This window comes from Agelaius tricolor, unplaced genomic scaffold (assembly GCF_023055355.1).
Source record: "Agelaius tricolor isolate 1412-34295 unplaced genomic scaffold, bAgeTri1.0.p SCAF_107, whole genome shotgun sequence".
Lineage (NCBI taxonomy): Eukaryota > Metazoa > Chordata > Aves > Passeriformes > Icteridae > Agelaius > Agelaius tricolor.
The window spans coordinates 189193-210110 of NW_027269367.1; the positions used below are offsets into that span (position 1 = coordinate 189193).

General features: G+C 53.8%; 2 protein-coding genes and 2 long non-coding RNA genes across 11 annotated transcripts in view; 2 read left to right on the forward strand and 2 right to left on the reverse strand.

Annotated features, from left to right (window-relative positions):
* The window catches only part of BCKDK (branched chain keto acid dehydrogenase kinase), a 28778-nt gene extending 15982 nt beyond the window's left edge, over window positions 1-12796 (forward strand). Inside the window, exons 7-12 of one of the 2 annotated variants that reach the window (XM_071419412.1) lie at window positions 953-1051; window positions 2884-2957; window positions 5492-5620; window positions 7082-7171; window positions 8613-8882; window positions 12441-12796. In XM_071419412.1, coding sequence (XP_071275513.1) covers window positions 953-1051; window positions 2884-2957; window positions 5492-5620; window positions 7082-7171; window positions 8613-8882; window positions 12441-12585 — 807 coding nt within the window. In that variant the 3' untranslated portion in view covers window positions 12586-12796. The remainder of the gene's footprint in view (window positions 1-952; window positions 1052-2883; window positions 2958-5491; window positions 5621-7081; window positions 7172-8612; window positions 8883-12440) is intronic. The other variant, XM_071419414.1, reaches the window with a different exon arrangement.
* A 264-nt stretch (window positions 12797-13060) lies between these two features.
* Window positions 13061-14203, reverse strand: LOC139586194 (uncharacterized). 3 transcript variants are annotated; one of them, XR_011677505.1, is made up of 3 exons: window positions 14103-14203; window positions 13576-13960; window positions 13061-13164 (listed from the first exon to the last, which is right to left on the reverse strand). It is a non-coding gene; the product is annotated as an uncharacterized lncRNA (long non-coding RNA). The 3 variants fall into 3 exon arrangements; XR_011677504.1 differs by having other exon boundaries at window positions 13576-13920; window positions 14072-14203; XR_011677503.1 differs by having other exon boundaries at window positions 13576-13920; window positions 13961-14203.
* Window positions 14204-14529: 326 nt separating this feature from the next.
* On the reverse strand, window positions 14530-20875 carry LOC139586183 (sodium/potassium/calcium exchanger 1-like). Of its 5 annotated transcripts, none has more exons than XM_071419415.1 (4): window positions 20729-20875; window positions 17778-18050; window positions 16353-16769; window positions 14530-16235 (listed from the first exon to the last, which is right to left on the reverse strand). In XM_071419415.1, the coding sequence occupies exons 2-4, from the start codon at window positions 18037-18039 to the stop codon at window positions 15901-15903; spliced, it is 1014 nt and encodes a 337-aa protein (XP_071275516.1). In that variant the 5' UTR covers window positions 18040-18050; window positions 20729-20875; the 3' UTR covers window positions 14530-15900. The 5 variants fall into 5 exon arrangements, with proteins under 5 accessions (XP_071275516.1, XP_071275519.1, XP_071275518.1 ...); XM_071419418.1 differs by lacking the exons at window positions 17778-18050; window positions 20729-20875 and having other exon boundaries at window positions 14530-16214; window positions 16353-16379; window positions 16410-16514; window positions 16545-17085; XM_071419417.1 differs by lacking the exons at window positions 17778-18050; window positions 20729-20875 and having other exon boundaries at window positions 16353-16430; window positions 16467-16508; window positions 16539-17085.
* Window positions 16786-20158, forward strand: LOC139586192 (uncharacterized). The gene is made up of 3 exons (XR_011677501.1): window positions 16786-16877; window positions 16978-18372; window positions 19496-20158. It is a non-coding gene; the product is annotated as an uncharacterized lncRNA (long non-coding RNA).
* Window positions 20876-20918: the final 43 nt, after the last annotated feature.

Consider the following 20918-nt stretch of genomic DNA (forward strand, 5'->3'; position numbering starts at 1 on the left):
GCTGGCCGAGGGGCTGAGGGAGTGCAGGAGGCACAGACAAGTAACCACACCTGGGACAGGTAACCACACCTGGGACACACCCACACACACCTGTGACACAATCACACACACACCTGTGACACACACGCTGCTGGCAGAGGGGCTGAGGGAGTGCAGGAGGCACAGACAGGTAAACACACCTGAGACAGGTAACCACACCTGGGACACACCTGGGATACACCCACACACACCTGTGACACACACGCTGCTGGCTGAGGGAGTGCAGGAGGCACATACAGGTAACCACACCTGTGTTACACCTGGGATACACCTGAGACAGGTAACCACACCTGTGTTACACCTGGGACACACCCATACACACCTGTGACACACACGCTGCTGGCAGAGGGGCTGAGGGAGTGCAGGAGGCACGGACAGGTAACCTCACCTGGGACAGGTGACACACCTGGGACAGGTAACCACACCTGGGACACACCCACACTCACCTGTGACACACACGCTGGTGGGCTGAGGGAGTGCAGGAGGCACGGACAGGTAACCACACCTGGGATACACCTGGGAAAGTCCCACCTGAGCCACAGCCCCTCATGTGGCTCACCTGCCCCTCACCTGTGTCACCTGTGTCACCTGTGTCACCTGTGTCACCTGTGCCTCACCTGTGTCACCTGCCCTTCACCTGTGTCACCTGTGTCACCTGTGTCACCTGTGCCACCTGTCCCATACCTGTGTCACCCGTGTCACCTGTGTCACCTGTGTCACCTGCCCCTCACCTGTCTCACCTGTCCCTCTCACCTGTCTCACCTGTCAGTGTCACCTGTCAGTGTCACCTGTCACTCTCACTTGTCAGTCTCACCTGTCTCACCTGTCCCTCTCACCTGTCAGTGTCACCTGTCCCTCTCACCTGTCCCTCTCACCTGTCTCACCTGTCTCACCTGTCCCTCTCACCTGTCAGGACGAGCGGTTGTTGCGGCCGTTCCTGGACAAGACGCTGACGTCGCGCCTGGGCATGAGGATGCTGGCGGCGCATCACCTGGCGCTGCACGAGGACAAGGTGAGGGAACACCTGGACAGGTGTGACAGGTACACACATAGATAACCTGTGCAGGTGTGCATCACCTGGCGCTGCACGAGGACAAGGTGAGGGAACACCTGGACAGGTGTGACAGGTACACACATAGATAACCTGTGCAGGTGTGCATCACCTGGCGCTGCACGAGGACAAGGTGAGGGAACACCTGGACAGGTGTGACAGGTACACACATAGATAACCTGTGCAGGTGTGCATCACCTGGCGCTGCACGAGGACAAGGTGAGGGAACACCTGTGCAGGTGTGACAGGTACACACAGATCCCTATAGATCACCTGTGCAGGTGTGCATCACCTGGCGCTGCACGAGGACAAGGTGAGGGAACACCTGCACAGGTGTGTGATGGACACCTATAGATCCCTATAGATCACCTGGACAGGTGTGACAGGTACAGATAGATCACCTGTACAGGTGTGTTGTAGTTCCCTATAGATCACCTGGACAAGTGTGACAGGTACACCTGGATCACCTGTGCAGGTGTGACAGGTACACCCATAGATCCCTATAGATCACCTGTGCAGGTGTGACAGGCACACATAGGTCACCTGGACAGGTGTGACAGGTACACCCATAGATCACCTGGACAGGTGTGACAGATACACCCATAGATCCCTATGGATCACCTGTGCAGGTGTGACAGGTACACCCATAGATCCCTATGGATCACCTGTGCAGGTGTGACAGGTACACCCATAGATCCCTATGGATCACCTGTACAGGTGTGACAGGTACACCCATAGATCCCTATAGATCACCTGTGCAGGTGTGACAGGTACACCCATAGATCCCTATAGATCACCTGTACAGGTGTGACAGGCACACACAGATCACCTGTGCAGGTGTGTTGGGTTGTTCATCCCAGTTTTTCCTGGTTTTCCCCCATTTTCCCCCAAAATTTTCCCCGTTTTTCCCCAAAATTTTCCCCATTTTCCCCCAATTTTTCCCCATTTTTCTCATTTTCCCCATTTTTCCCCATTTCCCTTATTTTTCTCATTTCCCCCCGATTTTCCCCAAAATTTCCCCAAAATTTTCCCGTTTTCCCCCAGTTTCCCCCCATTTTTCTCATTTTCCCCTATTTTCCCCAATTTTCCCCATTTTCCCCAAAGTTTTTACTTTTTTTCCCATTTCCCCCCAATTTTCCCAATTTTGTCCCATTTTTTCTCATTTTTCCCCATTTTCCGCCCATTTTTCCCATTTTTCTCATTTTTCCCCATTTCCCCCTCTTTTTTCCCCAATTTCCCCCCATTTTCCCCCATTTTCCCCCAATTTTCCCCATTTTTCTCATTTTCCCCCATTTTCCCCAAATTTTTTTCTTTTTTGCCCATTTCCAACCAAATTTCCCAATTCCGTCCCATTTTTTCTCATTTTCCCCCATTTCCCCCCAATTTTTCCCCATTTTCCCCATTTTCCCCCAATTTTCCCCAAAATTTTCCCCATTTTTCTCATTTTCCCCATTTTCCCCTCATTTTCCCCCAATTTTCCCCCATTTTTCTGTTTTTTCTGTTTTTTCCCATTTTTTCCCAGTTTTTTCTTTTTTTCCCATTTCCCCCCAATTTTCCCAATTTTGTCCCATTTTTTCTCATTTTTTACCCATTTTCCCCAAATTTCCCCCATTTCCCAATTTTTCCTCCAAATTCTCCCCAATTTTTTTCAATTTCCCCATTTTCCCTTTTCCCCCCAATTTTTCTCAAATTCCCCCCAAATTTCCCCCATTTTTTCTGATATTTTCCCGAATTTTTCCCAATTTTTCTCTCACTTTTTCCCGTTTTTCCCCGTTTTTCCCCCAAAATCGCAGCCGGATTTCGTCGGCATCATCTGCACCCGCCTGAGCCCCAAGAAACTCATCGAGAAATGGGTGGACTTCGCCAGGTGAGCGCACCTGGGGGGGAAACACACCTGAAATACACCTGAAAATACACCCAAAAATACACCCGGAAATACACCTGGGACACACCTGAAATTACACCCGAAATACACCTGGAACACACCCAAAATACAGCCAAAATCACACCTGAAATACACCCAAAAATACACCCAAAGCACACCTGAAATACACCTGGGACACACCTGAAATACACCTGGGACACATCCAGAAATACACCCAAAATAACACCTGAGATACACCCAAAATACACCTGAAATACACTCGGAATACACCCAAAATACACCTGGGACACACCTGGGACACACCCAAAAATACACCTGGGACACACCTGGAATACACCCAAAATACACCCAAAAATACATCTGAAATACACCTGGGACACACCCAAAATCACACCTGAAATACACTCAAAATGCACCCGAAATACACCCAAAAATACACCTGGGACACACCTGAAACACACCTGGAATACACCGGAAATACACCCCAAATACACCTGGGACACACCCAAAATACAGCCAAAATCACACCTGAAATACACCCGGAATACACCGGAAATAACACCCAAGATACACCTGAAACACACCTGGGACACACCCAAAACACACCTGAAATGCACCTGAAATACACCCAAAAATACACCTGGGACACACCGGAAATAACACCTGAAATACACCCGAAATACACCTGGAACACACCCAAAAATACACCTGAAATACACCCAAAAATACACCTGGGACATACCGAAAATACACCCAGAATACACCGGAAATAACACCCGAAATACACCTGGGACACACCTGAAATACACCAGGGACACACCCAGAATACACCGGAAATACACCTGGGACACACCCAAAAATACACCTGGGACACACCTGGGACACACCCGGAATACACCCGAAATCATACCTGAAAATACACCTGGGACACACCTGGGACACACCCGGAATACACCCGAAATCATACCTGAAAATACACCTGGGACACACCTGGGGGGAAGCACACCCGAAACACACTGGAAATACACCCAAAATCACACCGGAAATACACCTGGGACACACCCAAAATACACCTGAAATACACCCAAAATCACACCGGAAATACACCTGGGACACACCTGAAATACACTGGAAATACACCCGGAATACACCGGAAATACACCAGAAATACACCCCAAATAACACCTGAAACACCCAAAATGCACCTGGGACACACCTGGGGGGAACACACCTGAAACACACCCAAAAATACACCCGGGACACACCAGGGACACACCCAAAACACACCTGGGACACACCTGGGGGGGAAACACGCCTGGGACACACCCTAAACACACCTGGGGGATAAAAAATCACACAGGTGACACAGGTGAGGTGACACACCTGTCACACACCTGTCACACACCTGTCCCACACCTGTCCCACACCTGTGTCACACACCTGTCCCACACCTGTCCCAGGCGTTTGTGTGAGCATCAATATGGGAACACCCCCGTGTGCGCATCAACGGCCACGGGACAGGACAGGTGACACAGGTGACACAGGTGTCACACAGGTGTCACTCAGGTGTCACAGGTGTCACTCAGGTGTCACTGAGGCGTCACAGGTGTCACTCAGGTGTCACTCAGGTGTCACCCAGGTGTGTCACACCTGTCCCAGGCATGACAGGCACGGCACAGGGTGACACTGAGGGGCAGGACAGGTGACACAGGTGATACAGGTGTCACAGGTGTCACTCAGGTGTCACTCAGGTGTCACACAGGTGTCACTCAGGTGTCACAGGTGTCACAGGTGTCACTCAGGTGTCACTCAGGTGTCACTCAGGTGTCACAGGTGTCACAGGTGTCACTCAGGTGTCACTCAGGTGTGTCACATACCTGTCACACACCTGTCCCACACCTGTCCCAGGCGTTTATGCGAACACCAATACGGGAACGCCCCCCGGGTGCGCATCAACGGCCACGGGACAGGGGTGACAATGGGTGACAGGTGTCACTCAGGTGTGTCACAGGTGTCACTCAGGTGTCACTCAGGTGTGTCACACCTGTCCCAGGCATGACAGGCACGGGACAGGGTGACACTGAGGGACAGGACAGGTGACACAGGTGATACAGGTGTCACAGGTGTCACTCAGGTGTCACAGGTGTCACTCAGGTGTCACAGGTGTCACTCAGGTGTCACTCAGGTGTCACACACCTGTCCCAGGCGTCTCTGTGAGCACCAATACGGGAACGCCCCCCGTGTGCGCATCAACGGCCACGGGACAGGACAGGGGTGACACAGGTGACACACAGGTGAGGTGACACACACCTGTCACACACCTGTCACACACCTGTCCCACACCTGTGCAGGCGTTTGTGTGAACACCAGTACGGGAACGCCCCCCGGGTGCGCATCAACGGCCACGGGACAGGACAGGGGTGACACAGGTGTCACTCAGGTGTCACTCAGGTGTGTCACAGGTGTCACTCAGGTGTGTCACACACCTGTCCCACACCTGTCCCACACCTGTGCAGGCGTTTGTGTGAGCACCAATACGGGAACGCCCCCCGGGTGCGCATCAACGGCCACGTGGCCGCGCGGTTCCCGTTCATCCCCCTGCCCCTGGACTACGTCCTGCCCGAGCTGCTCAAGAACGCCATGAGGTACCCGGGGACGGGGTTTGGGGGGAATTACGGGGATTTTGGGACATTTGGGGGGATTTTGGGCGATTTTTGGGTGATTTTTGGGGAATTTTAGGGGAATTTTTGGGGCATTTTGGAGGGAGTTTGTGTGCTCAAGAACGCCATGAGGTACCCAGGGACGGGGATTTGGGGGGAATTCCGGCGGTTTTGGGACATTTTGGGGACATTTTGGGGCAATTTTGGGCGATTTGGGGACATTTGGGGGGATTTTTGGGCGATTTTTGGGGATTTTTGGGCAATTTTTGGGGTGATTTTAGGGGGATTTTGTGGGGTTTAGGAGCGATTTTGGGGCGATTTTAGGGGAATTTTTGGAGACTCAAGAACACCATGAAGTACCCGGGGACGGGGTTTGGGGAGAATTCCGGGGATTTTGGGGAAATTTGGGGCGATTTTGGGCAATTTTTGGGGCAATTTTAGGGGCAATTTTGGGGAGATTTTAGGGGTGATTTTGGGGGGGATTTGGGGAATTTGGGTGGCTCCAATGAGGGTCCTGGGGTGCCATTTTGGGGTGACCCCGGTGCCATTTTGGGGTCCCTGGCGCCATTTTGGGGTTCCTGGGGCGCCATTTTGGGGTCCCTGAGGTGACCCTGGTGCCATTTTTGGGGTGACCCCAGTGCCATTTTGGGGTCTTGGGGTGACATTTTGGGGTTCCTGATGACCCTGGGGTGACCCTGGTGCCATTTTGGGGTGACCCCGCTGCCATTTTGGGGTTCTGGGGTGACCCCGGCGCCATTTTGGGGTTCTGGGGTGACCCCGGTGCCATTTTGGGGTGACCCTGGTGCCATTTTGGGGTTCTGGGGTGACCCTGGTGCCATTTTGGGGTGACCCTGATGACCCTGGGGTGACCCTGGTGCCATTTTGGGGTCCCTGGCGCCATTTTGGGGTTCCTGGGGCGCCATTTTGGGGGTCCCTGAGGTGACCCTGGTGCCATTTTGGGGTTCCTGGGGTGACCCCAGCGCCATTTTGGGGTGACCCCGGCGCCATTTTGGGGTGACCCCGGTGCCATTTTGGGGTCTCTGATGACCCTGGGGTGACCCCAGCGCCATTTTGGGGTGACCCCGGCACCATTTTGGGGTCCCTGATGACCCTGGGGTGACCCTGGCGCCATTTTGGGGTCCCTGATGACCCTGGGGTGACCCCGGCGCCATTTTGGGGTGACCCCGGTGCCATTTTGGGGTCTCTGAGGTGACCCCGGCGCCATTTTGGGGTCTCTGATGACCCTGAGGTGACCCCGGTGCCATTTTGGGGTCTCTGAGGTGACCCCGGCGCCATTTTGGGGTGACCCCGGTGCCATTTTGGGGTCTCTGATGACCCTGGGGTGACCCCGGTGCCGTTTTGGGGTGACCCCGGTGCCATTTTGGGGTCTCTGAGGTGACCCCGGCGCCATTTTGGGGTGACCCCGGTGCCGTTTTGGGGCGCCAGGGCCACCATGGAGTCGCACCTGGACACGCCCTACAACGTCCCCGACATCGTGGTGACCATCGCCAACAACGACATCGACCTCGTCATCCGGTACGGGCACCCCAGGGTGGCCCCAAGGTGTCCCCAAGGTGTCCCCAGGGTGTCCCCAAAGTGTCCAAAAAGCGTCTTTGAGGTGTCCCCAAATTCTCCTTAAAATGTCCCCAAAGTGTCCCCGAGGTGTCCCCAGAGTGTCCCTGAACAGTCCTTGAGGTGTCCCCAAGTTTTCCTTAAAACATCCCCAAATTTTCCTTGAAATGTCCCCAAAGTGTCCCCGAGGTGTCCCTGAGGTGTCCCCAAATTTCCCTTTAAAATGTCCCAAAAATGTCCCCAAAGTGTCCCCGAGGTGTCCCCAAATTTTCCTTGAAATGTCCCCAAAATGTCCCTGAAATGTCCCCAAGGTGTCCCTAATGTGTCCCCCAAAAGTGTCCTCGAGGTGTCCCCAAAATGTCCCTGAAATGTCCCCAAGGTGTCCCCAAAGGGTCCTCGAGGAGTCCCCAAAGTGTCCCCAAAGTGTCCAAAAAGCGTCTTTGAGGTGTCCCCAAATTTTCCTTGAAATGTCCCCAAAGTGTCCCCAATGTCCTGGACATCCCAATCCCCCCAATGTTCCCAAATGTCCCCAATGTCCCCAAATGTCCCCAATGTCTCCAAATGTCCCCAATCCTCCCAATGTCCCCCATGTCCCCAAATGTCCCCAATGTCCCCAATGTCCCCAATCCCCCCAATGTCCCCAATGTCCCCAGTGTCCCCAATGTCCTCATTGTCCCCAACACCCCAAATCCCCCCAATCTCCCGGATGTCCCCAATGTCCCCTGAATGTCCCCAATGTCCCCAGGATCTCGGACCGGGGCGGTGGCATTCCCCACAAGCTGCTGGACAAACCCAATGTCCCCAATGTCCCAAATCCCCCCAATGTCCCCAACACCCCAATTCCCCCCTATGTCCTCAATACCCTGAATGTCCCCAATGTCCCCAATGTCCCAAATCCCCCCAATGTCCCCCATGTCCCAGATGTCCCCAATGTCGCAGATGTCCTCAATGTCCCCAATGTCCCCAATACCCCAAACATCCCCAATGTCCCCCAATATCCCAGATGTCCCCAAATCCCCCCAATGTCCCAGATGTCCTCAATGTCCCCAATGTCCCAAATGTCCCCCAATGTCCCAAATGTCCCCAATCCCCTCAATGTCCTCAATGTCCCCAAATGTCCCCAATCCCCCCAATGTCCTCAATGTCCCCAAATGTCCCCAATCTCCCAGATGTCCCCAATGGTCCCCAATGTCCCCAATGTCCCCAATATCCCAAACATCCCCAATGTCCCCAATCCCCCCAATCTCCCAGATGTCCCCAATGTCCTCATTATCGCCAATGTCCCCAATCCCCCCAATGTCCCAGATGTCCGCAATGTCCCCAATCCCCTCAATGTCCCCAACACCCCAAACATCCCCAATGTCCCCGATGTCCCCAACGTCCCCGATGTCCCCGATGTCCCCAGGATCTCGGACCGGGGCGGTGGCATTCCCCACGAGCTGCTGGACAAACCCAATGTCCCCAATCCCCTCAATGTCCCCAATCCCCTCAATGTCCCCGATGTCCCCGATGTCCCCAGGATCTCGGACCGGGGCGGTGGCATTCCCCACGAGCTGCTGGACAAGGTGACCGAGTACCACTTCAGCACGGCCGAGGCGAGCGCGCAGGACCCGCGCCTGGGGGGGCCCTTCCGCACCCTGATGGACGCCAGCGGCCAGCCCGGGCCCATGCACGGGTCAGGGACCCCTCCCCAAAATCGGGGACCCCCTCCCCAAAATCGGGGACAGCCCCTGAAAATTGGGGACAGACCCCAAAAGTTTGGGACGAGCCCTGAAAATTGGGGACAGCCCCAGGAAATTGGGGACAATCCCAGGGTTGGGTTTGGGAGGGATTTGAGGGGTTTTGGGGAGGTTTTGGGGGGTTTTAGGGGATCCCTGGGACCCCTCCCCAAATCGGGGACCCCTTCCCAAATTGGGGACACCCTCAGAAAGTTGGGGACAGACCCCAAAAGTTGGGGACAAGCCCCAGGAAATTGGGGGGACAATCCCAGGGTTGGGTTTGGGAGGGATTTGAGGGGTTTTGGGGGGGTTTTGGGGGGGTTTTGGGGGGGTTTAGGGGATCCCTGGGACCCCTCCCCAAATCGCGGACCCCCTCCCCAAAATCGGGGACCCCTTCCCACATCGGGGACAACCTCAGAAAATTTGGGACAATCCCAGAAAATTGGGGACAGACCCCAAAAGTTGGGGACAAGCCCTGAAAATCCGGGGACAATCCCAGGGTTGGGGTTTGAGGGGTTTTGGGGAGGTTTGGGGGGAATTTGAGGGGATTTGGGGGAGTTTAGGGGATCCCTGGGACCCCTCCCCAAATCGGGGACAACCTCAGAAAATTGGGGACCCCCTTCCCAAATCGGGGACAGACCCCAAAAATTGGGGACGAGCTCCAAAAATTTGGGGACATCGCCTGAAAATTGGGGGGACAATCCCGGGGTTGCGTTTGGGAGGGATTTGAGGGGTTTTTGGGGGGGTTTTAGGGGGGGTTTAGGGGAAGCCTGGGACCCCTCCCCAAATTGGGGATCCCCTCCCCAAATCGGGGACACCCTCAGAAAGTTGGGGACCCCTTCCCCAAATCGGGGGCGGACCCCAAAAGTTGGGGACAAGCCCTGAAAATCCGGGGACAATCCCGGGGTGGGGGTTTGAGGGGTTTTTGGGGGGGTTTTGGGAGGGTTTAGGGGATCCCTGGGACCCCTCACCAAATTTGGGGACCCCCTTCCCAAATCGGGGACCCCTCAGTAAGTTGGGGACAGACCCCAAAAGTTTGGGGACAATCCCTGAAAATTGGGGACAATCCCAGGGTTGGGTTTGGGAGGGATTTGAAGGGTTTTGGGGAGGTTTGGGGGGGTTTAGGGGATCCCTGGGACCCCTCCCCAAATTGGGGACCCCCTCCCCAAATTGGGGACACCCTCAGAAAGTTGGGGACAACCCCAGGAAATTGGGGACAGACCCCAAAAGTTGGGGACAAGCCCTGAAAATCCGGGGACAATCCCGGGGTTGGGTTTGAGGGGTTTTGGGGGGGTTTAGGGGATCCCTGGGACCCCTCCCCAAATTGGGGACCCCCTCCCCAAATCGGGGACACCCTCAGAAAATTTGGGACACCCTCAGAAAGTTGGGGACAGACCCCAAAAGTTGGGGACAAGCCCTGAAAATCCGGGGACAATCCCAGGGTTGGGGTTTGAGGGGTTTTTGGGGGGTTTTTAGGGGGGTTTAGGGGATCCCTGGGACCCCTCCCCAAATCGGGGACCCCCTCCCCAAATTGGGGACCCCCTCCCCAAATCGGGGACCCCCTCCCCAAATCGGGGACAGCCCCTGAAAATTGGGGACAGACCCCAAAACTTGGGGACAAGCCCTGAAAATCCGGGGACAATCCCGGGGTTGGGTTTGAGGGGTTTTGGGGGGGTTTAGGGGATCCCTGGGACCCCTCCCCAAATTGGGGATCCCTTCCCCAAATTGGGGACAACCTCAGAAAATTGGGGACCCCCTCCCCAAATTTGGCACAGACCCCAAAAGTTGGGGACAACCCCAGAAAATTGGGGACAATCCCAGGAAATTTGGGACAATCCCGGGGTTGGGGTTTGGGAGGGATTTGAGGGGGTTTGGGGGGGTTTGGGGGGATTTTGGGGGGGTTTAGGGGATCCCTGGGACCCCTCCCCAAATTGGGGACCCCTTCCCCAAAATCGGGGACACCCTCCCCAAATCGGGGACAACCTCAGAAAATTTGGGACAATCCCAGAAAATTGGGGACAGACCCCAAAAGTTGGGGACAAGCCCTGAAAATCCGGGGACAATCCCGGGGTTGGGGTTTGAGGGGTTTTGGGGAGGTTTGGGGGGAATTTGAGGGGATTTGGGGGGGTTTAGGGGATCCCTGGGACCCCTCCCCAAATCGGGGACAACCTCAGAAAATTGGGGACCCCCTTCCCAAATCGGGGACAGACCCCAAAAATTGGGGACGAGCTCCAAAAATTTGGGGACATCGCCTGAAAATTGGGGACAATCCCAGGGTTGGGTTTGGGAGGGATTTGAGGGGTTTTGGGGGGATTTTGGGGGGGTTTAGGGGATCCCAGGACCCCTCCCCAAAATTGGGGACAATCCCAAAAAATTGGGGACACCCTCCCCAAATTGGGGACAATCCCAAAAAATTGGGGACAATCCCAAAAACTTTGGGGACAATCCCAAAAAATTTGGGGACAAAGTCCTTGAAAATGGGGACAAGGGCGGGGTTGGGGTTTTGGGGGGGAATTTTTGGGATCATTTGAGGGAAATTTGGGGGAATTTTCGGCTTTGGGGTTTTTGGGGTGGGATTTGGGGGATTTTGGGGGGTTTTGGGGTGGTTTTTTGGGTATTTGCTGGGATTTTGGGGAATTTAATGGGATTTTGGGGTATTTAATGGGATTTTGGGGAATTTAATGGGATTTTGGGGGTATTTAATGGGATTTTGGGGTATTTAATTGGATTTTGGGAAATTTAATGGGATTTTTGGGACAATCTGGTGCCACTTTTGGTTATTTTTGGTGTCCCCCAGGTTCGGCTTTGGGGTAAATTTTGGAGTCAGTTCTGAGGTTTTTGGGGTGGGATTTGGGGCAGTTTTGGGCTATTTTGGGGGGGAATTTTTTGGGATTTTTGGGGGGAATTTTTTGGGATTTTGCAGGAGAATTTTTGGGATTTTGGGGGAGAAATTTTGGGGATTTTTTGGGGGGATTTTTGGGGGATTTTTGGCACAATCTGGTGCCACTTTTGGTTATTCCTGGTGTCCCCCAGGTTCAGCTTTGGGGTAAATTTTGGAGTCAGTTCTGAGGTTTTTGGGGTGGGATTTGGGCTATTTTGGGGGGGAATTTTTGGGATTTGGGGGGGAATTTTTTGGGATTTTTGGGGGGGAATTTTTTGGGATTTTGGGGCAGAATTTAATGGGATTTGGGGGGGGAATTTTATGGGTATTTTGGGGGATTTTTGGGGGATTTTTGCCACAATCTGGTGCCACTTTTGGTTATTCCTGGCGTCCCCCCAGGTTCGGCTTCGGGGTAAATTTTGGAGGCAGTTCTGAGGTTTTTGGGGTGGGATTTGGGCTATTTTGGTGGGGAATTTTTGGGCATTTTGGGGGCAATTTGCTGGGGATTTTTGGGGGATTTTGCGGGAGAATTTTTGGGATTTTGGGGGAGAATTTTTTGGGGATTTTTTTGGGCGATTTTTGCCACAATCCGGTGCCGCTTTTTGGTCATTCCCGGCGCGTCCCCTCCCCTCAGGTTCGGCTTCGGGCTGCCGACGTCGCGCGCCTACGCCGAGTACCTGGGGGGCTCCCTGGTGCTGCAGTCCCTGCAGGGCGTCGGCACCGACGTCTACCTGAGGCTGCGCCACATCGACGGCAAGGCCGAGAGCTTCCGCATCTAGGGCGGGGCTTCGGGCTCCTCAGGGACCGCCCACCCACCCCAGGGGTGGGCGGAGCTCCTGGAGAAACCCCCAGAGGTGGAGGTTTGGCCGTGGGAACCATGGAGAACCTGCCAAAGTTGGACTTTTCGGGGCTTGGAACCCCTAAAATTGAGGGGTTTTTGGTCATTAAAATCATGGAGAACGTTCCAAAGTTGGGTTCTGGTCATGGGAACCATGGAGAACCCTCAGAAGTTGGAATTTTGGGTCATGGAACCCCTAAAATTGGGATTTTGGTCATCAAAACCATGGAGAACTCTTAGAAGTTGGGGAGAACCCTCAAAAGTTGGAATTTTGGGTCATGGAACCCCAAAAATTGGGGGTTTTTTGGTCATTAAAATCATGGAGAACTCTTAAAAGTTGGGTTTTGGTCATGGGAACCATGGAGAACCCTCAAAAGTTGGGTTTTGGTCATTAAAACCAAGGAGAACCCTCAAAAGTTGGAATTTTGGGTCATGGAACCCCTAAACTTGGGGTTTTTGGTCATTAAAATAATGGAGAACTCTTAAAAGTTGGGGTTTGGTCAACGAGGTCAAGGAGAACCTTCCAAAGTTGGGTTTTGGGTTGTAGAACCCCTAAAATTGGGGGTTTTTGGTCATTAAAATAATGGAGAACTCTTAAAAGTTGGGTTTTGGTCAAGGAGGTCATGGAGAACCCTCAAAAGTTGGAATTTTAGGTCATAGAACCCCAAAAATTGGGGGTTGTGGTCATTAAAATCATGGAGAATTCTTAAATTTGGGTTCTGGTCATGGGAACCATGGAGAACCCTCAGAAGTTGGAATTTTGGGTCATGGAACCCCAAAAATTGGGGGTTTTTGGTCATTAAAATCATGGAGAACCTTCCAAAATTGGGTTCTGGTCATGGGAACCATGGAGAACCTGCCAAAGTTGGACTTTTCGGGGCTTGGAACCCCAAAAATTGGGGGTTTTTTGGTCATTAAAATCATGGAGAACGTTCCAAAGTTGGGTTCTGGTCATGGGAACCATGGAGAACCCTCAAAAGTTGGGTTTTGGTCATTAAAACCAAGGAGAACCCTCAAAAGTTGGAATTTTGGGTCATGGAACCCCTAAAATTCAGGTTTTTGGTCATTAAAATCATGGACAACTCTTAAATTGGGGTTTTTGGTCATCAAAACCATGGAGAACCTTCCAAAGTTGGGTTCTGGTCATGGGAACCATGGAGAACCCTCAAAAGTTGGAATTTTAGGTCATGGGACACCTAAAATTGGGGGTTTTTGGTCATCAAAACCATGGAGAACTCTTAGAAGTTGGGTTTTGGTCAACGAGGTCAAGGAGAACCTTCCAAAGTTGGGTTCTGGTCATCAAAACCATGGAGAACCTTCCAAAGTTGGGTTTTGGGTTGTAGAACCTCTAAAATTGGGTTTTTTGGTCATTAAAATCATGGAGAACTCTTAAAAGTTTGGTTTTGGTCATCAAAACCATGGAGAACCTTCCAAAGTTGGACTTTTGGGTTGTAGAACCCTCAAAAGTTGGGTTTTGGTCATTAAAACCAAGGAGAACCCTCAAAAGTTGGAATTTTGGGTCATGGAACCCCCAAAATTGGGGGTTTTGGTCATTAAAATCATGGGGAACCCTCAAAAATTGGAATTTTAGGTCAGAGAACTCCTAAAATTGGGGTTTTTGGTCATTAAAATCATGGAGAACTCTTAAAAGTTGGGTTTAGGTCATGGGAACCATGGAGAACCCTCAAAAGTTGGAATTTTAGGTCATGGAACCCCAAAAATTGGGGTTTTTGGTCATCAAAACCATGGAGAACCTTCCAAAGTGCCCATTGGTCGTCGCGATGTCCAGGCCACGCCCCCACAGTGCCCATTGGCCGTCGCGGTGTCCAGGCCACGCCCCCAGATTTCCCATTGGTCAAGGAAGACCCAGAGTGGACAAAGTGGAGGGGGCGGGGCTTTATTGGGGGTGGGGTTTATTTGGGGGTGGGGCTTTATTGGGGGCGGGGCGAGGGGGGAGGAGGGGAGGGAGGAAGGCTCCGGGTGGGGGTGGGGTGGGCCAAGGGCCCCAATTTGGGCATTTTTTGACCCAAAATTCCTCCTCATCTTCGTCATCTCCATCATCTTCATCATCACCACCCAAGGCTCCATTTTGGGCGTTTTTCGACCCAAAATTCTTCATCTTCAGCCTCATCATCTTCATCATCATCATGGAGGACCCAAAGCTCCGTTTTGGGCATTTTTGGACCCAAAATTCCTCCTCATCTTCATCATCTTCATCTTCATCATCATGGAGGCCATCTTCATCTTCATCATCACAGTCCAAAGCTCCAATTTGGGCGTTTTTCGACCCAAAATTCCTCCTCATCTTCGTCATCTTGATCTTCATCATCATCATCACAGTCCAAGTGTCCAATTTGGGCATTTTTCGACCCAAAATTCTTCATCTTCAGCTTCATCATCTTCATCATCATCATGGAGGACCAAGGCTCCAATTTGGGCATTTTTTGACCCAAAATTCCTCCTCATCTTCATCATCTTCATCGTCATCATCATCATGGAGGACCCAAAGGTCCAATTTGGGCGTTTTTTCGACCCAAAATTCTTCATCTTCATCTTCATCATCTTCATCATCATCATCATCATCATCATCACAGTCCAAAGGTCCAATTTGGGCATTTTTTGACCCAAAATTCTTCATCTTCAGCCTCATCATCGTCATCATCATCATGGAGGCCCAAAGCTCCATTTTGGGCATTTTTCGACCCAAAATTCTTCATCTTCAGCCTCATCATCGTCATCATCATCATGGAGGACCCAAAGCTCCATTTTGGGCATTTTTTGACCCAAAATTCCTCCTCATCTTCATCTTCATCTTCATCATCATCATCACAGTCCAAAGCTCCAATTTGGGCGTTTTTTGACCCAAAATTCATCTTCAGCCTCATCATCATCATCATCATCATGGAGGCCCAAAGCTCCATTTTGGGCTTTTTTTGACCCAAAATTCCTCATCTTCATCTTCATCATCTTCATCATCATCACCACAGTCCAAGGCTCCAATTTGGGCGTTTTTTCGACCCAAAATTCCTCCTCATCTTCGTCATCTTCATCATCATCATCATCACCACAGTCCAAAGGTCCAATTTGGGCATTTTTTGACCCAAAATTCCTCCTCATCTTCATCATCTTCATCTTCATCATCATGGAGGACCAAGTCTCCAATTTGGGCTTTTTTTGACCCAAAATTCCTCATCCTCATCTCCATCATCTTCCTCCCCACCTTCCTCCTCCTCCTCCTACTCAGCCCCTCCCCACCTTAATCTTCATCCCCTCCTCCTCCATCATCATCATCATCACCGGGGCCTTCATCACCTCCTTCCTCATCCTCAGGGCCTTCATCGCCTCCACCTTCCTCATCCTCAGGGCCTTCATCGCCATTTTTGGGTTCTCCCTCCTCATCCTCAGGGCCTTCATCACCAGCGCCTTCATCGCCTCCATCATCATCATCACCGGGGCCTTCATCACCTCCTTCCTCATCCTCAGGGCCTTCAGCACCCTCATCTTCATCCTCAGGGCCTTCATCGCCTCCACCTTCCTCACCCTCAGGGCCTTCATCGCCATTTTTGGGTTCTCCCTCCTCATCCTCAGGGCCTTCCTCCCCGGTTTTGGGTCCCTCCTCCTCCTCCTCCTCAGCCCCTCCCCACCTTAATCTTCATCCCCTCCTCCTCCACCATCATCATCATCACCGGGGCCCTTCATCGCCTCCACCTTCATCATCACCGGGACCTTCATCACCTCCTTCCTCATCCTCAGGGCCTTCATCACCCTCATCTTCATCCTCAGGGCCTTCATCGCCTCCATCCTCATCCTCATCCTCAGGGCCTTCATCGCCTCCATCTTCCTCATCCTCAGGGCCTTCATTGCCTCCATCTTCATCACCGGGGCCTTCATCACCTCCACCTTCATCATCCTCAGGGCCTTCATCGCCATTTTTGGCTTCTCCCTCCTCATCCTCGGGGTTTCCTTCCTCATTTTTGGCTTCTCCTTCATCATCCTCGGGGCCTTCCTCCCCGGTTTTGGGTCCCCCCTCCTCCTGGCCTGGCAGTGTCCACTCCGGCTCCGGCCGGCAGCACGGACAGTCCGAGCGGTGCCCGGGGGCGGCGTCGCGCTGCGGGTCGAAGAAATCTGCGAAAAAACGGGGAAAACGGGCAAAAAACGGGCAAAAAACGGGCACGGGGTGAGCAATGAGTGACCAATGAGTGACCACAGAGTGACCACAGAGTGAGCAATGGAGTGAGCAATGAGTGACCACTGAGTGACCCTGCGTGACCAATGAGTGACCACAGGGTGAGCACTGAGTGACCAATGGGTGACCACTGGAATGACCACAGAGTGACCAATGAGGGAGCAATGAGTGACCAATGGAGTGGCCAATGAGTGACCACAGAGTGACCATTGAGCAACCAATGAGGGAGCAATGAGTGAGCAATGAGTGACCCATGAGTGACCAATGAGTGACCAATGAGTGACCACTGGGCACTGACCCCTCCCAGACCACAGCTGGACATTGGAGTGGTCACTCACTGAAATTTGGGATCAAAAACATTGGGGAAAACAGGAAAAAAATCCCAAAAAATCCCAAAAAATCCCCAAAATCCCCCAAAATGACCACTGGAGTGACCACTGGATGACCACTGGAGTGACCACAGGGTGACCAATCAGTGACCACTGGAGTGACCATTGAGTGACCACTGAGTGACCACTGAGTGACCAATGGAATGACCATTGGAGTGACCACTCACTGAAATTTGGGGTCAAAAAAATCCCAAAAAATCCCCAAAATGACCACTGGAGTGACCACTGGAGTGACCACTGGTCACTCACCCCACAGCCGGACATTGGAGTGGTCACTCACTGAAATTTGGGTCATAAAAATTGGGAAAAACAGGAAAAAAATCCCAAAAAATCCCCAAAATGACCACAGGAGTGACCACGGAGTGACCACTGAGTGACCACCACCCCGCGGCCGGCCACGGGAGCGGTCACTCATCAAAGTGGGGTCATAAAAACCTGGGAAAACGGGAAAAAAACAGGCAAAAAATGACCAATGGAGTGACCAATCAGTGACCACAGAGTGACCACTGGGCACTGACCCCTCCCAGACCACAGGTGGACATTGGAGCGGTCACTCACCGAAGGGCCCCGGCCGGGGCGGCCCCTCCAGCCCCTCCAGGACGGACAGAAGGACGCGGCACGTCCGGTCGCCTTTGGCCGCGGCCAGAGCGCGGAGTCGCCGCGTCCAGCCCCCGCCGTCCGGCCGGCCGAGCGCGGCCACCTCGGGCTCGGACACGGCTCCGGCCGCCCGCAGCCCGGCCAGCAGCGCCTCGCCGGACACTCGGGCCAGGCGGCGATCCAGGCTCCGGCCACCGCCCCGGACAAGGTCCAGAGCGGACATGGGGATGGACACTGCAGGGACACGGAGGGGACACAGAGTGGACATTAGGAGTGGACATGGAGTGGACAATGGGAGTGGACACTGGACATGGAGTGGACAGTGGGGTGGACATGGAGTGGACATGGAGTGGACAATGGGAGTGGGGAGTGGACAATGGAGTGGACAGTGGACATGGAGTGGACATTGGGAGTGGACACTGGGAGTGGGGAGTGGACAATGGGAGTGGACAGTGGGAGTGGACACAGTGGACATTGGGAGTGGACAGTGGACATGGAGTGGACACTGGGAGTGGACACTGGGAGTGGGGAGTGGACAATGGGAGTGGACAGTGGGGTGGGCAGGGAGTGGACAGTAGAAATGGGGAGTGGACACAGAGTGGACAGTGGGAGTGGGGAGTGGACACAGAGTGAGGAGTGGACATTGGACACCGGGGTGGACACTGAGAGTGGACATTGGGAGTGGACACTGGTAGTGGACACTGGGAACTGGGAGTGGACACTGGAGTGGACATTGGGAGTGGACACTGGTAGTGGACATTAGAAATGGGGAGTGGACACTGAGTGGAAATTGGGAGTGGACAGTGGGAGTGGACAGTGGGGTGGGCATGGAGTGGACATGGAGTGGACAATGGGAGTGGACACAGGAGTGGACATGGAGTGGACACTGGACATGGAGTGGACATTAGAAATGGGGAGTGGACACTGGGAGTGGACACTGAGTGGACAGTGGGAATGGGGAGTGGACATTGGACACAGGAGTGGACACGAGTGGACACTGGGAGTGGACACTGAGTGGACACTGGGAACTGGGAGTGGACACTGGAGTGGACATTAGAAATGGGGAGTGGACACTGGGAGTGGACACTGAGTGGACAGTGGGAATGGGGAGTGGACATTGGACACAGGAGTGGACACGAGTGGACACTGGGAGTGGACACTGAGTGGACACCGGGAACTGGGAGTGGACACTGAGAGTGGACAGTGGACATGGAGTGGACACTGGAGTGGATGCTGGAGTGGACACGGAGTGGACAGTGGGGTGGACATGGAGTGGACAGTGGGAACTGGGAGTGGACACTGGAGTGGACACTGGACATGGAGTGGACACTGGGAGTGGGGAGTGGACACTGGGAGTGGACACTGGGAGTGGGGAGTGGACACTGGGAGTGGACAGTGGACATGGAGTGGACACTGGGAGTGGACAGTGGACATGGAGTGGACGTGGAGTGGACACTGGACAGTGGGGGGGGACAGTGGACACTGAGTGGACACTGGGAGTGGACACTGGGAACTGGGAGTGGACATGGAGTGGACAGGGAGTGGACATGGAGTGGACACTGAGAGTGGGGAGTGGACACTGGGAGTGGACATTAGAAATGGGGAGTGGACACTGAGTGGACACTGGGAGTGGGGAGTGGACAGTGGACATGGAGTGGACACTGGGAGTGGACACGGAGTGGACATTGGACATGGAGTGGACACTGAGAGTGGACATGGAGTGGACAATGGAGTGGACAGTGAGAGTGGACACTGGAGTGGACAGTGGGAACTGGGAGTGGACACTGGGAGTGGGGAGTGGACACAGAGTGGACACTGGAGTGGACAGTGGGAACTGGGAGTGGGGAGTGGACACTGGAGTGGACACTGAGTGGACAGTGGGGTGGACAGGGAGTGGACACTGGGAGTGGGGAGTGGACACTGAGAGTGGACACTGGGAGTGGACATGGAGTGGACATTAGAAATGGGGAGTGGACAGTGGGGTGGACATGGAGTGGACACTGGGAGTGGACATTAGAAATGGGGAGTGGACACTGAGAGTGGACAATGGGAGTGGACACTGGGAACTGGGAGTGGACACTGGAGTGGACAGTGGGAATGGGGAGTGGACACTGGGAGTGGACACTGGGAGTGGACATTAGAAATGGGGAGTGGACACTGAGTGGACAGTGGGAGTGGGGAGTGGACATGGAGTGGACAGTGGGGTGGGCAGGGAGTGGACAATGGGAGTGGGGAGTGGACACGGAGTGGACACTGGGAGTGGACAGTAGACCCCCCTTATCCCCTATAGACCCCCCCATATCCCCCATAGACCCCCAATCTCCCCTATAGACCCCCCCATATCCCCCCCATATCCCCTATAGACCCCCCATATCCCCCATATCCCCCCATATCCCCCATATACCCCCCATATCCCCCATAGACCCCCCCATATCCCCCATAGACCCCCCATATCCCCTATAGACCCCCCATATCCCCCCATATCCCCTATAGACCCCCCCCATATCCCCCATAGACCCCCCATATCCCCCCCATATGCCCCATATCCCCCCCATATCCCCCCATATCCCCCCCATATCCCCCCCATATCCCCCATAGACCCCCCCATATCCCCTATAGACCCCCCCATATCCCCTATAGACCCCCCCATATCCCCCCATATCCCCCATAGACCCCCCCATATCCCCCATATCCCCTATAGACCCCCCTATAGAACCCCCCCTGTCCCCTATAGCACCCCCCTGTCCCCTATAGAACCCCTCCCCTACCCTCTCTATGGGGTCTGTCCCCTATAGAACCCCCCCTGTCCCCTATAGAACCCCCCCGTCCCCTCTAGAACCCCCTCCCCCCGGGGCCCTGTCCCCTATGGACCCGTCTATAGGTTCCTCTCCCCTATAGAACCCCCCCTGTACCTGCTCGGGGCCCCTTTACAGCCTCTATAGGGCCCGGTCTCTCCTATAGGGCCCGGTCTCTCCTATAGGGCCCTGTCCCCTATAGGGCCCTGTCCCCTATAGGCTCCTCCGCTATTTTTAGCCCCGCCCCTCGCCACGCCCCTCGCCACGCCCACAGCTCTGCCCTCCCGCCCCCTTTTCCCGCCAGGAC

Coding starts and splice junctions, on each gene's coding strand:
- LOC139586183 (XM_071419415.1), bottom strand. CDS start 18,039: ATGTCCGCTCTGGACCTTGTCCGGGGCGGTGGCCGGAGCCTGGATCGC. Junction 16,770..17,777: donor GCCCCGGCCGGGGCCCTTCG/GTGAGTGACCGC, acceptor GTTTTTTCGCAG/ATTTCTTCGACCCGCAGCGC. Junction 16,236..16,352: donor AGGTCCCGGTGATGATGAAG/GTGGAGGCGATG, acceptor CCGGGGAGGAAG/GCCCTGAGGATGAGGAGGGA.